The 14,414-nt window shown below is 38.0% G+C and overlaps 1 protein-coding gene across 3 annotated transcripts in view; it reads right to left on the bottom strand.

The window, feature by feature from the left end:
* Nucleotides 1-5,416: 5,416 nt before the first annotated feature.
* Nucleotides 5,417-14,414, bottom strand: part of TBX22 (T-box transcription factor 22) — a 17,426-nt gene continuing 8,428 nt past the window's right edge. For all 3 annotated transcript variants that reach the window (XM_032756390.2, XM_058441602.1, XM_058441603.1), the window contains 7 exons: nucleotides 13,975-14,155; nucleotides 13,053-13,154; nucleotides 11,442-11,616; nucleotides 10,348-10,512; nucleotides 9,897-9,961; nucleotides 9,129-9,214; nucleotides 5,417-6,688 (listed from right to left, as the gene is read on the bottom strand). In XM_032756390.2, coding sequence (XP_032612281.1) covers nucleotides 6,075-6,688; nucleotides 9,129-9,214; nucleotides 9,897-9,961; nucleotides 10,348-10,512; nucleotides 11,442-11,616; nucleotides 13,053-13,154; nucleotides 13,975-14,155 — 1,388 coding nt within the window. In that variant the 3' untranslated portion in view covers nucleotides 5,417-6,074. The remainder of the gene's footprint in view (nucleotides 6,689-9,128; nucleotides 9,215-9,896; nucleotides 9,962-10,347; nucleotides 10,513-11,441; nucleotides 11,617-13,052; nucleotides 13,155-13,974; nucleotides 14,156-14,414) is intronic.

The following is a 14,414-nucleotide window of genomic DNA, read 5'->3' as shown; positions in this document are numbered from 1 at the left end:
AACAATAGACACTGGGGACTACTAGAGGAGGGAGAGGCAAGAGTTGAAAAACTAGCTATTGGATAACATGCTCAGTACGTGGGTGATGGGATCGATCATACCCCAAACCCCAGCATTATGCAATATATCCAGATAACAAACCTACACCTGTACCCCCACTGAATCTAAAATAAAAGGTGAAAGTATTTATTTTTATTTTTATTTATTTATTTTTTTCATTGCCATTCTTTTTTATTATTATACTTTAGGTTTTAGGGTACATGTGCAAAATGTGCAGTTTTGTTACATATGTATCCATGTGCCATGTGGTTTTGCTGCACCCATTAACTCGTCATTTAGCATTAGGTATATCTCCTAATGCTGTCCCTCCCCCCTCCCCCCACCCCACAACAGTCCCCGGAGTGTGATGTTCCCCGTCCTGTGTCCATGAGTTCTCATAGTTCAATTCCCACCTATGAGTGAGAACATGCGGTGTTTGGTTTTTTGTCCTTGTGATAGTTTACTGAGAATGATGTTTCCCAGTTTCATCCATGTCCCTACAAAGGACATGAACTCATCATGTTTTATGGCTGCATAGTATTACTGGGTATATACCCAAAGGACTATAAATCATGCTGCTATAAAGACACATGCACACGTATGTTTATTGCGGCACTATTCACAATAGCAAAGAGTTGGAACCAACCCAAATGTCCAACAACGATAGACTGGATTAAGAAAATGTGGCACATATACACCATGGAAAGTATTTTTTAAAAATTAGTAAAACTAAAAAATACCGTTCCTCCTTCACTCACAATCTAGTAGGAGAGACATGCATATGAATAACTAAACTAAAATATAGCATAATAGGTGTATGTGTGTGAAGCATCAGGCCTTTGTTAGCATCAGCTGGGATATTCAACCCTAACTACCCACTAGAAGACACTGTATCTTGCCTACCCAAGGGCTAGGGTCAACAGCCTTGATTAATCACACCCAGAGACCTGCTGAATTTGGCTACAACACTTGAGTGCAAACAGTGGATTAGTTTATCCTAATGCCATATATATGTGGTGCAAAAGCCTACAGAGCCTTTTGAAATGTGACACCCCATCCTCACCATTGCCTCACTAATGTACAATTATAGAAAAGTATCATGGTGACAGGTTGCAAAATCATTATACTTTTGCTAAACAGTTCTTTCTCATGATTTGAAGAGGATCCAATCTGAGTTTTGCAAAACATAGCTATTAATGTAACAAACACTGTTTGGCTTGTGTATGGGTTCCCTTTAAAGAAAAACAAATACAATGTTAGCATAGGTACAGCAGTGAGTAACTTTTCTACTTCAACCTGGTTGTTACTGAGAAACCAATGACTCTTCCAAAAAGTAATCTATTTGTTGGTGTTTTTATTAAGTAAATTTTTTCTATAATTTACAATTATTAATAAAGAAGAAAATCAGTATGATTAGACAATGTAATTGGTAGAAAGGTCACAAAATCTTTATGTCACAAAGGAAATGGTGAAAACGCAATTTCAGGCAAAATTGAAATAATTGTAAAGTTCTAAAACATCAACATGTTCTAAAAAATGACCATAAAAATGAAAGATAGACTGAATTATGTATTCAATTAAAAATCTTTAAATACATTAACTTTCAATCATTGTAAACTCATGATTTTATTACTTTTCAGTTCTAGTAAAAATATGAACTATTGATACCATTCTCTACAACCAAGATATTACATTATACTTTATCATGTGCATAAGTATGTGATCTTCAATCCAAAATCAAAATTTTGCCACCTTTAACAACAATTAAAATATAATAACTTGATCAAAAGGTACTATAATTTTAAGGTTTTCTATTCTATTTAACTTTAAAATTTGTGACTCTCAGGCAGTTTAAAAGATAAAGCCAATAGACATGTAGATAGATTTCAGCTAAGTGGAAAGATCCTGTAACTATTTTTGTACATCTGCTAACTACTGACTATAATGTGTGTATACATATCAATGTTCAGTACAAATTTGTAAACATGAACATTTGAAACTTTGAAAGGAAATTATTCTAGTCTTTTTCCTCTCAGTATTTTATTGAAACAGCATGTCAAAAGTTGGCCAGCACCACACATGTAAATAGTTTTAATACTGAATATGTTTCCAGTGTTCTGTGTATTTGTTCTGTTTTATGTTGTCAACCAACCCATGTTTATTTGCACGGTTTTAATACAAATTATCATTTAATCGCAGGCCAAACTTAAGAAGATTAAATGTATACCAAGGCATTTATATCAAAGCAACTGCCTAAGATATGTATTTGGTTGGTTTTAAACTGCTCCAATAAACATGTTAAATTCTAGTGAAGTCAATTGGTAAACTGTTGCTTTATAACACAATATTATGGTTACTTTGGCTAATGAAAAATTTTTCAGCACAAATGCAACATATCTCTAAATCTGAGTAAAAATATTATACTTTCACCTTGTCAATTCAATTCACAAAGTACAGTACATGCAGTTGGACATTTCTAAGTGTGTTTAAATTTGCCTTTCCCAAAAAGTATCTATAACTAATAGCATAAGTATGTAACGAATAGGTGTTCTCTGTAGCATCTCTTCTTAGGGAGGGGTGGGAGAAAAAGCAGAAAACTGTAAATTATTTAAAAACAAAACAAAACTAAAAAACACCACTGATTCTATGTGTGTGTGTGTGTGTGTGCGTATACACACATGTTACAGTGTGACATCTGGAATTTATCAAACTGCATATTCAGATAGGGAAAAGATTTGTTAGTGAAATTTAGTAAAGAAATAATGACCGCCTACTACCCTACTGTATACATATAATTTGATTATCTTAAAGCATCTAAATTTTGTCATTAGCATGTTTGTAGACCTTTGTAAAATATATATTTTTTTTTGTAAAATATATTTTAAATACTTATACAAAACATTTGTTTCAGTCACGTTCTTGTTCAGCATTACACCAGTAATACCTAAAATATATGTATTACCTGGTTTATGTGAGCCATGGCTTATCCCTAGGGTGCACAATAAAAAATGATTAGGAGAATAAAAGGGAAGTCTTCCATAATGGAATGGTTCACTGAATCATTACTTGCTGATTTAATTGTTCATCTCTTTTCATCCCACAGACATGCTTCAACCTCACAAAAGAATGAAGTCATGTCCATTCCCAGAGTATGTGTAGAACCTATGTTTAAAAGCAGTGAAATATCATGAATATCTATCTTCATAGATTGAGGAAAATAAACCTCCTCATTTTCGAGCACAATGAATAGGAGCAATGATATACGCGAGTTTGAAGGCTCTAAAATTATGTAACGTAAGGTTATGTATGATACTTTAAAATGTAATTTCCAGAGGGCTTAACCTGAAAAGAAATAATAGTATTAGAGTTTGATGTCTAAATTACATTACCTAATGCTATATGTTGGTCTTTAAAGTGTAATGAATAGAGAATTTATCTACTTAGATATGTGTTTTGTAACCAGGCTCATACTTTAGGTCCTCGATTTCAGCTTGACTGATTGTTCCACAAAATAATACCTTCCTGACCAGAGAATCTGACTACAGGTCTGAGCTTGACTGGGGACTGTACAAGGGTAAAGTACCATTCATTTATTTTCTGACTCAACATACAAATTTCACAGAGTTAATGCAATGCTTACTTTCTCTATATTTATTTGTGGTAAGTCATATAACCAGGTCAAGTTAAGAATCAGATTTTATAAATTTAGTGAGCTGAATTAAGGAGGAATATAAAAAGAAGTGGTGCCCATATATGTATGGTCAAATCAGATGGAAATAGAGGTTTTAATTGTTAGATTTGGGGGTCTATTAAGTATCATTTGGCCACTTTTATCAGCTATTTCACACTTAGTCCAACAAGAGTGGCTTTGTATTTTTGCAGATTTCTAAAGCAAGTCTAACTTTTAGTTGATGCAGGTGAAAGTCATAGAATTACACATTATTTTGTTTTTCATTTCATAACCATAGCATCAATTTACCGAGTTACTCGAATTTTGCACCATCCGATGAGGAGTAAGAATTTATTAAACAAAAAAACAGTTGAAGGCACTAAATATTTACTGTGCGTTAATTAGAGCTGTTAGAAGATTTCTGCAAATGAGTCACTTACTCAGAAGCGGGGGCTGCTTACTGAATCTCTTGAGGTTTCTTCCAAGTCTAATTATCTACGAAGGCTTTCCCTTGTTTACTTCTTCAATTAAAAGGGCAAAATGACAATTTGTGAATATTATTTAACGTAGCTTAACGTAAATGTTTACCTTCTTGTATTTAAACCTTTTCCCTTTATGTTAATCACCATTGCCAATGTAATTACATATTACTAGTTTTATATGGGTAATATATAGTCATATTATCTGAAACATACAGCATAGGGTATATGTATTCTGGAGAAGCTCCAAAATTAATCCCTTCTTTTAAATAGTCACTAAAAAGTAACCCAGATATCGCTTTGATTTTTCAGTTAAATACTTTCTCTTGCCAGTTACTGAGGTTCTCCCACGTAGACCTCCGAATGTTTCATTTATAATCTGATATAAGGGTTTCTGCTTAAAAAGTAACAATCCATTTTACTAATTAAAGTTAGCCTTTAGCTTTCCTGTTTTGGAGTAGACAAAAATAAGATGTCTTTTCTTATTTTAATTTCTGGTTTAATAAACTTGGGTAGTATCCATTTTATTCCTTAAAGACTTCTGCAACAGTATCTAATTACATTAGATCACAAATAATACTTCATCTTGACTAGAATACTTAATTTGAATGCAATCGTGTGGCATCCTATCCCTACTCCCAGGAGTGGGGATAATTGTAATACATATTTAGGAAGGCACATTTATAAGGCATATTTGAGATGAAATAATCATTTTGAGCAAAATAATTAATATGCTCTTCTTTATATGTGTTGGAAAAATTAGAAAAATCAGTTCAGCAGTTTGCTTAGTTTGTCAAAAGTCAAGTCATTCCATTGTAATATTAAAGGGCTTGGCTTAATACAGTGTCTAGAGTTACTAGCATAAAACTCAAAATCTGATTCATCTTAAAGATATACAGGCTACATGTAGGTTATACCTCATAATTATTTTCAGAAATTTAGGGCCTGGTGAAGGGAAACTTTTCAACTTTATAAACTTAAATAAAAGATTATTCTACTTTTTTCTAGTTTAATTCAGTATGACTGACACACAAGAGTGGAGTTAAATCATGCCAGAATAATGATATTTTCATATTTATGGATTCAAATGTATTCTCCCTCTTATAATCTTAATGTCTTTATCTTCTTAGAAAACTATAATATGTTTTCATCTAATAGTGTATAAAATACCAGAGGTGTTAAAGGAATAAGTGAACAAGTTTTATCTAGGAATTATCCAAAAACAAAAGAAAATAAAAGCAAATTTATTTAGAGTGTTTTATTTTTCATTTGATCTTTGTGTTCCTTCAAGATTAAATGGTCTTTAGGCTACAAAGATAAATAAAATGTAATACTTGAAAGTTTGTGTCCTTATTTGTATCTTAAATTGAGATTAGTAGTTTCTTCAACAGCAAAGTATAAAGGCATAAGGCAAACAAATAATTAAATTTTCTTCTATAACTACTAGATAATTACACAAAAGTCAATCTTCATCGTTAAAACTGAAATTGCTTCACTGCTTTCATGAGAATTACATCCATCTTCTTTTTGTCATTGTCAATGTGTAAAATGCAGTTATCATGGTGAACTAGCTTCACTATAATTGAAAATCCCATCACTTAGCATCAATTTTCACTGGTGGAGTATCATCAAATAATATTTATTGCATATCTCATTTTGAAGCTCAAGGCCACTGTAATCAGAGATTCCCATAGATTGCATTTGACATTATAAACAATTCTTCGTGAGTATTATTTGATAAGGCACTTTAAATCTTTAAATGCATAACAAAGAAATATTGTATTGTAATGATGCTTTTTAAGCCCAATAACTGTTGAAATTTCTTTGGCTACAAATAAAGAAAATATTTGTTTACATGTAATTGTTCTAGAAATGCTATTGTCTTACTACAGGTAATGGTTAATTGCTGGATACCAATGAACATGATTGCATTTGCCTTCTCCAAAAGAAACTTGACTGTCGTCATTCACTTTAAGATGGTTGGAACCCTTTATCAGTCTAGATGGCATAGAGAAATTGTATCTATAAAAGTCATAGGAAGGATGAAAGGAGCAACTAAGTGCTTCTTGGGTGATGGAGTTTGGCAGAAAAATATTTCCAGGTGACTGTAATCTATATAATATTTGATTGGTAGAATTAGGTGCTTGTAGATACTGATCACTGGAGTCTTCAGATGAACCACTTTTTGAATTGGTGACCCCCACGGAAGATAACATAGGCACTTCCATCATGAGTGGGGCTAAAGACTGAGAACTGTTGCTGCTTGCTAGTCTTTCAGGAGCCAGTAAAACAAGAGGTTGCTGTTGCCAAAAATCAGTTGGACAAATCTTATAGCATAGAGGCAGGTTGACATTGGGCAGGTATGCCTCTGGACAGGGCATTCCAAGGGAGCTTGTAGGTAAATGAAACATAGGTGAAAAGCAAGGTGGAGAAAGTAAGGAGTTCAAAGGAGAGGGGGCCCCTCCACTAGAGGTCACTGGAGATGAGCCACTGCTTCCACCTGTGAATGACAATTCAGTCAATGAATAATGAACTTGACATTTGATGTTCCTGCTATATTAGTAATCACATCCATCACTATCCCTGCTTCATCCTTAGATTAATTTTCCTTGTGAGTTCACAGTTCTTTTAGCTTCTTTGAGACAGGACCTGCTCATTCCTCGACTAAAGTTGAATATAGTATCTATACCAGGTATCGCTAATGCCTGGGCTACCCACTGGTACTGGTCTGTGGCCTGTTATGAATCAGGCCGGACAGCAGTATGTGATCAGCAGGCCAGTGAGCATTACCTAACTGCCTGAGCTCTGCCTCCTTTCAGATCAGCGGTAGCATTAGATTCTCATAGGAGTGCACACTCTATTGTGAACTGTGCATGTGAGGGATCTAGGTTGAGTGCCCTTTAATGATAATCTAATGCCTGATGATCTGAGGTGGAACAGTTTCATCCTGAAACCATCCCCTCCCAACCCCCACCATTTGTGGAAAAATTGTCTTTCACAAAACTGGCCCCTGGTACCAAAAAGGTTGGGGACCACTGATCTATACTACTACCACTATTACTTTTAGCACTACTACCATGTATCATGTATTAAGCATTCATTTGCTCAAATATTGTGCTAGGCACTTGAACCACAGTTGTACAAAGAAGTCCAATTATGACTCAGAGTCAATTATATCTTACAAACACAAACTAGTTTTATTATTTTAAAACCGTAAAAAATTACTAAAATAAGTAGTTAAGATGAACAAATTGATTGGTTGTTTGGGATTATAGAGATTTAATTTATAGATAGAATGTATAGATTTCATGTGCATTGATTTTTTAAATTCCTCTGACCAAAGGTACACTGATTTTAAAAATTCCTCTGACCAAAGGTATATTGATTAAAAAAATTCCTCTGACCACTGATTTAAAAAATTAGTGAACATGAAAATAGTCTTGTATAAATGAAAGCAATATATTTAAAAGTCTTAGCTTTTTTTCTTATACAAAAACAATGAATGGGGCAATTTCCATACTGCATTATATCTTAAGAGTTGGAAACAATTTTGCAAGTTAAGAAACATAGAGATGAATGTAAGTATTCATATCAATGATGTTTGCTGATCTTTTATGCTTGCCTAGCATCTACTAAAACTAGGGATAATTATAAGGTCCAGGAAACGCTAAACTCTAAACCTTTTTTTTGTAAATGTCTGAATTCAAACAATTGGTTATTGGCTGGGTTTGACCAAGTTCTTTTTTTAGTGTTGCTGTTTTCTTAACTATTTTGTGTATGTAGACGTATCCTAAACCTTCATCAACAAGATGGCAAATATCTTTTATAATAAAGCATTTAAAAGTTATTTAAGAAACTAGTAACTCATTTATTTGCAATTTGAGAGCATTTTGGATATGTTAAATAATTAAGAAAACTGTGTACTTTAAATTATCATTTCATGATCATCTTTAACTTTTTCTTTATTAATGCACATTTGTTTTGACTTGGATATTTTAAAAGTATGCTTTCTAGATGCTATTAGTTAAATCGACACTGTAAAATAAGTGTTTATTTTTTTTTATGCAATTCCCTAAACCACATCAAGACAGCCATTCCAGTGAAATATTTCACCAAATGATTAGACTTCACTTCTTCCCTTTTCAGTTAGTTGTTATGGCATCATGTAAAACTCAACCTAACTATAATGTTGATTTTGCTTGGCAATTGTAACCTTGAATTAATGATCAAAGACAAGCAACTTTGATGGAGTAAAGACAAAGGGATAAAAAAAATCCATGTCATTTTCAAATAAAAATTATTCTATTTATTATTAACTATCAGAGCAAATTAAGGTATTCTTCCACCAGAAAGCCTGCATTATTTAATTATTATTATTTTGTCATGTAATATACCATCTGAGAATAAATATCTTGCAAATATTTTTAAATGCTTGTGGCAATTAAATTGTGAAGACTTAGTATTATTAACATTTACTTTCCCCATGAACAGAAAAGAGGAAAATTAGGGCTAAGTGATGAATTTAATGAAAGTCACTTTAACATGTACTGAAAGGTGCTCATAAAAGATAAACTATTCATTTCAATAGTAACATATTTGCAAATCAGGCTACAAATGCACCACAGGCATATCCTAAAGAATGTGAAACAGTGAGAGGCTGAAGAATCCAGATGAAATCTGAAAATCACAGAGTGTAAGATAACTTATTAACATATGTCAATAAGTCTACAGTTACCACATTTCTACTCTCTTCCTTCATGCCAGCTTCTCTCCCTTTATGCCTCTTACCTCGTCATTCAGGCAAATGTACACCCAGTTACCTATAAGTATCCATTTTCTTGCATGTACATATCCCCTTGTGTAGTATTTGATACAAGGGTTCCGGATGTTGTTATTTAATTAATATGTAAAAATAAAACAAATGTTCCAAGTTTTCTTACTTTGTGTGTCTGTGCCAAAGGTTTTAAAATCGAGGGTGAAAGAAGGCCTCCATGGGTAGGTCTCTAAAAGCCCATCCAATACACCCCTAAAAAAGAGAGTCAACTTTGAGCATCCCCAGAATGCAATTTCTGAAAATAATGATTTTGAGTTATTTTGCTATATCTTTCAGATGTAACTATTTTAAATATTTCTCTTTTATATAGCTAGACTTCTGAATAAAATTCAGTCAAACCTAGAATTCTAAAATAAGCAAGATCTTAATAGTGAGTAGCAAAGGAGTGGGAGAAAGTAATGTTTTCAACACAAAACATCTGGGTTCCTTTCCTACCACCTACTAATTACAAAACTTAGAGCTTTTGAGTCTCTGAGCCAGTTTTCTTATCCTTAAAACTTGTGGGGGACCAGGCGTGGTGGCTCACGCCTGTAATCCCAGCACTTCGGGAGGCTGAGGCAGGCAGATCATGAGGTCAGGAGTTCAGGACCAGCCTGACCAACATGGTGAAACCTCGTCTCTACTAAAAATACAAAAATTAGCCAGGCCTGTTGGCACGTGCCTGTAATCCTAGCTACTTGGGAGGCTGAGGCAGGAGAATCGCTTGAACCAGGGAGGCAGAGGGTGCAGTGAGCTGAGATCGCACCATTGCACTCCAGCCTGGGCAACAGAGTGAGACTCCATCTCAGAAAAAAAAAAAAAAAAAAAAAAAAAAAAAAAACTTGTGAAAATAGCTAGCTACATCAATATTAGATGTCATTGCTATGCTGCTTACCTGTTTCTTCCAGTATCTCTAAATCCTTTAGCAAAAGGATTTCTTTCTATTTTTAGTTTCGTAATCTATGGATTCAATAGAGAGAGAAAGATAAAGTCATTGCTTTCAGTAAGAACACTGTCGCCATTGCTTATAGTGGTTACAACCACCAGAAAAGATGTTGCAACACGTAATATGACAATTTAAATAAATGTAACCATATTGCAAGTCATATTTAGAATGGTTAGCTCCTATTTATAAATCATTACTTTTATAAATTACCTTCTGGAGTTGCCTTCTCCCATAAGATTTACACAATTCATTATCAAACTTGCATGGATGACAATACAATAAAACTATGATTTTTATTTAGAATTGTGGAAAATGCAATTGATTGCAGTTAGCCTCTATGCCTCTATCCCAAGGTCCCTCTGGAGCCATTTCCATTTGCCTGAGACATGACCAGCTTTACCTGTTGGTTTTGGTAAGCCGTTACTGTGGTGAACTCAGTTTCTTTAAAGGAGAATGTTTTAACCCCTTCAGTGGGCAAGGACTGAATCTGGGACAGGTCAACACTGCTGTCTTGCTCTATCACGTGCACTCGGGGTTTGTACTTATGCATGGATTGCAGAATGATCTGGAGGAGAAATGATCAATGCTGTTAGAAAAACTGGCTTCCAGTCCCAAACCCTAGTTCCCTCTCCTGACCACCTCCACCATGTGCACACAAAAAGGCAATGATGAGGCTTAGGTAAGTACTTTGTTGTGCCATTTGGCCTCCAACAGAGGCACTCTGAGCTAAAAGCATTTCCAGAGAAAGGCACCTCAGCGGCACCAGTCAGCAGTGATTCCATTTCCAGATTGGGGCATTTTCCTGCTTCAAACATTAGCGACCATCTGGTGTAGAAGTGGCACTGAGATCTGCTAGCCTGCTACAGGTTCCCATGGCAGTAACTGATGGGCTTGGACATGGTGGGTAACCTGACATACCCTACCTCCTAATCTTGGGAGCTTCCCTCTTTCCTTTTGTAGCTGGCACAGTGCCAGACTGGGGAGGACAGAAGCAGGGGTGCACTTAGTGAGAATGTGCAAGATCAATAGGACCTATGAGGGTAGGTTGTTGGGGAGATTTCCAGGATGCAGTCTGAGATTCCCCCACTTGTATCCTTCCATCACACCATACCATACACTGGGTGCCCATCCAACTGCGTGGACTATAGGAAGGCAATCAGAGATCACAGTGATTGCCCAGGAGGCTAAGGTGCCTGAGAACTCCCTGAATGGTTCCCTTCAACTCTCCCAGACCAGGCATTCTGGCTTAAACAGATCTCCTTCTGTCCTCAAACTCCCTATATTCACCATCCCCAGTCGCCAGCACTCTCAAATGCCAAACAAACGTTTCAGGAGCCCTGGGCTAGCTACTTTACTTACAGGTGCAGGGCTTGGACAGTTCCTAAAAAACACAACATGTGCATCTGCAAAAAGCCTCCCTGGCCTCTCCAGGGTGACCAGTGGGCAGGAGCCTTGGCACCTCCCTCCTCGGGGTAAAGGATTGTGCTCACGTACATGGCCTTTGTCATCCATCTCATTGTTGGTGAGTTTCATGCGATCAAAGCTGATGATCTGCCGCATCCAGGTCTCTCCTGAGCAGGGTGAGTCCGGGTGAACATAGAATCTAGGAATGATGCACAAATGGTCCGCATTCCCGGCTACCATCCACTGTGAGCTGTGATACACGTACCTGAAAAAACACATGCTGTGGCATTAGGTGCAGCAGGCCAAAGCTGGGAGCTGTTGTGTTCTGTTCCTGAGGACTTCGCTCCAGATTAGCCCAGTGATCCCAAGGGCAAGTAAGGAGAAGATTCAACTTAATTTCTAACAAGCATTCAGAGGCAAAAAATAAACTGTAAGTAAGCATATGTCATCAAAATGCAATGAAGTACAGGGCAAGTAAAATATCATGAGATTTCTAAGTCTGGTTTGTATTTTCTCACAGAAACCACCACAGAAATTGATCTAACAAATTTTGTCTCACAGAGACAATGGAAAAAATCCACTAGCTTTGGGTGTGAAGAGTCTGGGAAGAAGTGGAGGGCTGACAAGGATGTCTGTCTAGCCCACTGTCCCCAGTCCTCGTGGAAGCCCTTTTGTCAATAAGGCTTCACATCAAGAAAACTCTTAGGAACACAGCCCTGCGCAGCCTCTGGCCGATTTTCACACTATTTCCAGTCTCAACTTCCCAGTTTTGCTCCTATTCCCAAGCCAGCTGCAATTTTAGAAGCAAACAGCTTTTTCTGCTGTTTCCATACTGCAGCCCCAGCAGTCCTCTGAGCTGAGCCTTCTCCTTGCTTTCAAAGCTAGCTCTGGTTTTGAGGTGGGCTGTCTCCTTGGAGGACCAGGGACCCACCTCTGGGTCAAAGGCTCACAGCCCTAGTGTAAACAGCTGTCACCTCCCAACCCCTCCAACCCTGAACTGGACCCCAAGCCCCTGAGTCAAAGTGTTGGCAAGCTGGTGTGTCTGGGGTGTATCCCAGAAGGGCTTTTAGGCTTTAGAACAATTGGGCCACTTTCAGCCTGCTGTAGGATGAGGGCTTAAATAAAGGGAAAATGACACTTGTACCCTCTAAGACCCAGACATTACTTCAGGGGAAAGGTTAAAGATGGACGAAAAGACAGGCCTAGACACAGGAACACTTGACTGACCTTGAGTGGCAAATTGCTCATCCTCTGGCCTCTTGCTGCCAAAGCAGCACAGCTCAGAGCCCAGCATGTCCCCAGAAGCCCAGGCTCCCATAGAGCCTGGGGATTTCTCCCGCAATTCCTTCAACCCGCTTCCCTTCTGACCGCCAGAGCCCACACACTCTGCAGTTTACACAACCAAAGCCAGAGCAGTGGGTAGGGAGAGGCTTGGGGTACATTTGAAGCTCGAATTAGCGCCCTGAATTCACTGCATTCCAGGAGGGCATGGGGTAGAGAGAGGAAGAAGCCTTCTCTTCTTTCACTGGGAACCCCAATTTGAATAAGAAAATTCAACTCCCAAAGCCCACAGGAGAGCAATCCCCCACCCCCACCCCCCATGCTAGAGTTTTCAAAGTCATGCTATCGGGTTTCTGATCTGAAGGTCCAAATCCCTGGCCCTAGCCTGCGCATGGAGTACCATCCTATGGGGCCCATTACCTGTAGCGTTTGGAATCCACCGGCACCACATCGATGGCCACATAGTACTGCTTCCCTGGATCCAACCCTTTCACCTTGACCCGAACAGAGGGGAACATCCGCCTGTAAGAAAGAAAATAAGGACTGACCCAAGAGCTTTTAGAAATGTTTGGAAGAGGGAGTGGTTCTGGACAAATGCTGACTCCAGTAAAAAGTGAACGGACTCAATACCCTTCCCTTTTCAAAATAGCAAGGAATAGCATTTGCTACATGAGGAAAGATTGTTGGTTGTATACTTGACCGGACAAGTATGGAATTTCTAAGTGGAGCAGAATATTATTACCACAAGGCTTTGTTCATGTCCCTCCCCAACCATAATAAAAGGCTATAGAAGAGAAAGTATGAGAGAAAAAGCTGTGTCCCAACCTCCTTTCCAAGGGTACTTCCTGTGAGGCAGATTTGTGGAAGGCTGAAATTAGTAAGACTCACAAAATAACCAGCTGCAGTGAAGGGGCTGTCCCATGCCAAAAGGTGGCTATGGGAATGGCTCACCTCAAAATAACCTGGGCCAGGTCTGGCGGGCACGAGGAACTGTGACATGGGATATTGTCCATGGTTATCTTAGAGGCCTTAACTGAGAGGTCTGGCGACAGTCTAAGACCAAAGTCTGATTTTTGTCTTACACTACACAGGCAGGAGACAGGGAAGTGAGTTATTGGAGTCACAGTGTACAGGAAAGGAAGAATGAGCCACTTACATGGGGCCAGGTAAGTCTGAGCCCTATCAATTGAGGGGCTATGGCTTTCTACTGTATGTCAGGGAGTTGGGGAAAAGGGACAGAGGAGTACCAGAGCATAAAACTGGAGACTCCTCATCTTACCAGAGCGGTAAATTAAGTGCCTAACGTGTGTGACCCTTGTGAACAGCTTGGGCAGAACCGAACCTGCCCGCTTTAGTAATGATCATCTCAGTCCCGATGTCATGGAATCTCTTCCACAGTTCAGATCCTTGAAGCTCCATTTGAATATCTTTCTCTTCCAGACTTTCAGAGCTGTTGCCGTCGCCGCTGTCGCAGCCGCAGCCAGAGGAAGCAGTTGTTGAGGGCTCTGTCTTAGGTTGTTTTTCTGCTGGACACAGAAACGCGCTCAGGGTTTGAGAGAGCGTCACAGTTCACATGCCCACTTCTCGCTGGTGCCTATCTTGGAGCAGACAGGCCTTGTCCCTTCCCCAGGAACTTTGGCGACAGATTCCCCAAGCTCCGCATAACACCCTCTGTGGCCGCTTAATGGAGAGAGAGGGGCCGTGAAAGGTGCAGCACCCGCCACCTCTCCCCCGCCCACGCCCGCTTTTTTTTTTTTTTTTTTTTTTTTTTTTTTTTTTTTT

Source organism: Hylobates moloch, unplaced genomic scaffold, assembly GCF_009828535.3.
Source record: "Hylobates moloch isolate HMO894 unplaced genomic scaffold, HMol_V3 SCAFFOLD_7, whole genome shotgun sequence".
Classification (NCBI taxonomy): domain Eukaryota; kingdom Metazoa; phylum Chordata; class Mammalia; order Primates; family Hylobatidae; genus Hylobates; species Hylobates moloch.
This window is presented reverse-complemented; position numbering and strand designations above follow the sequence as displayed.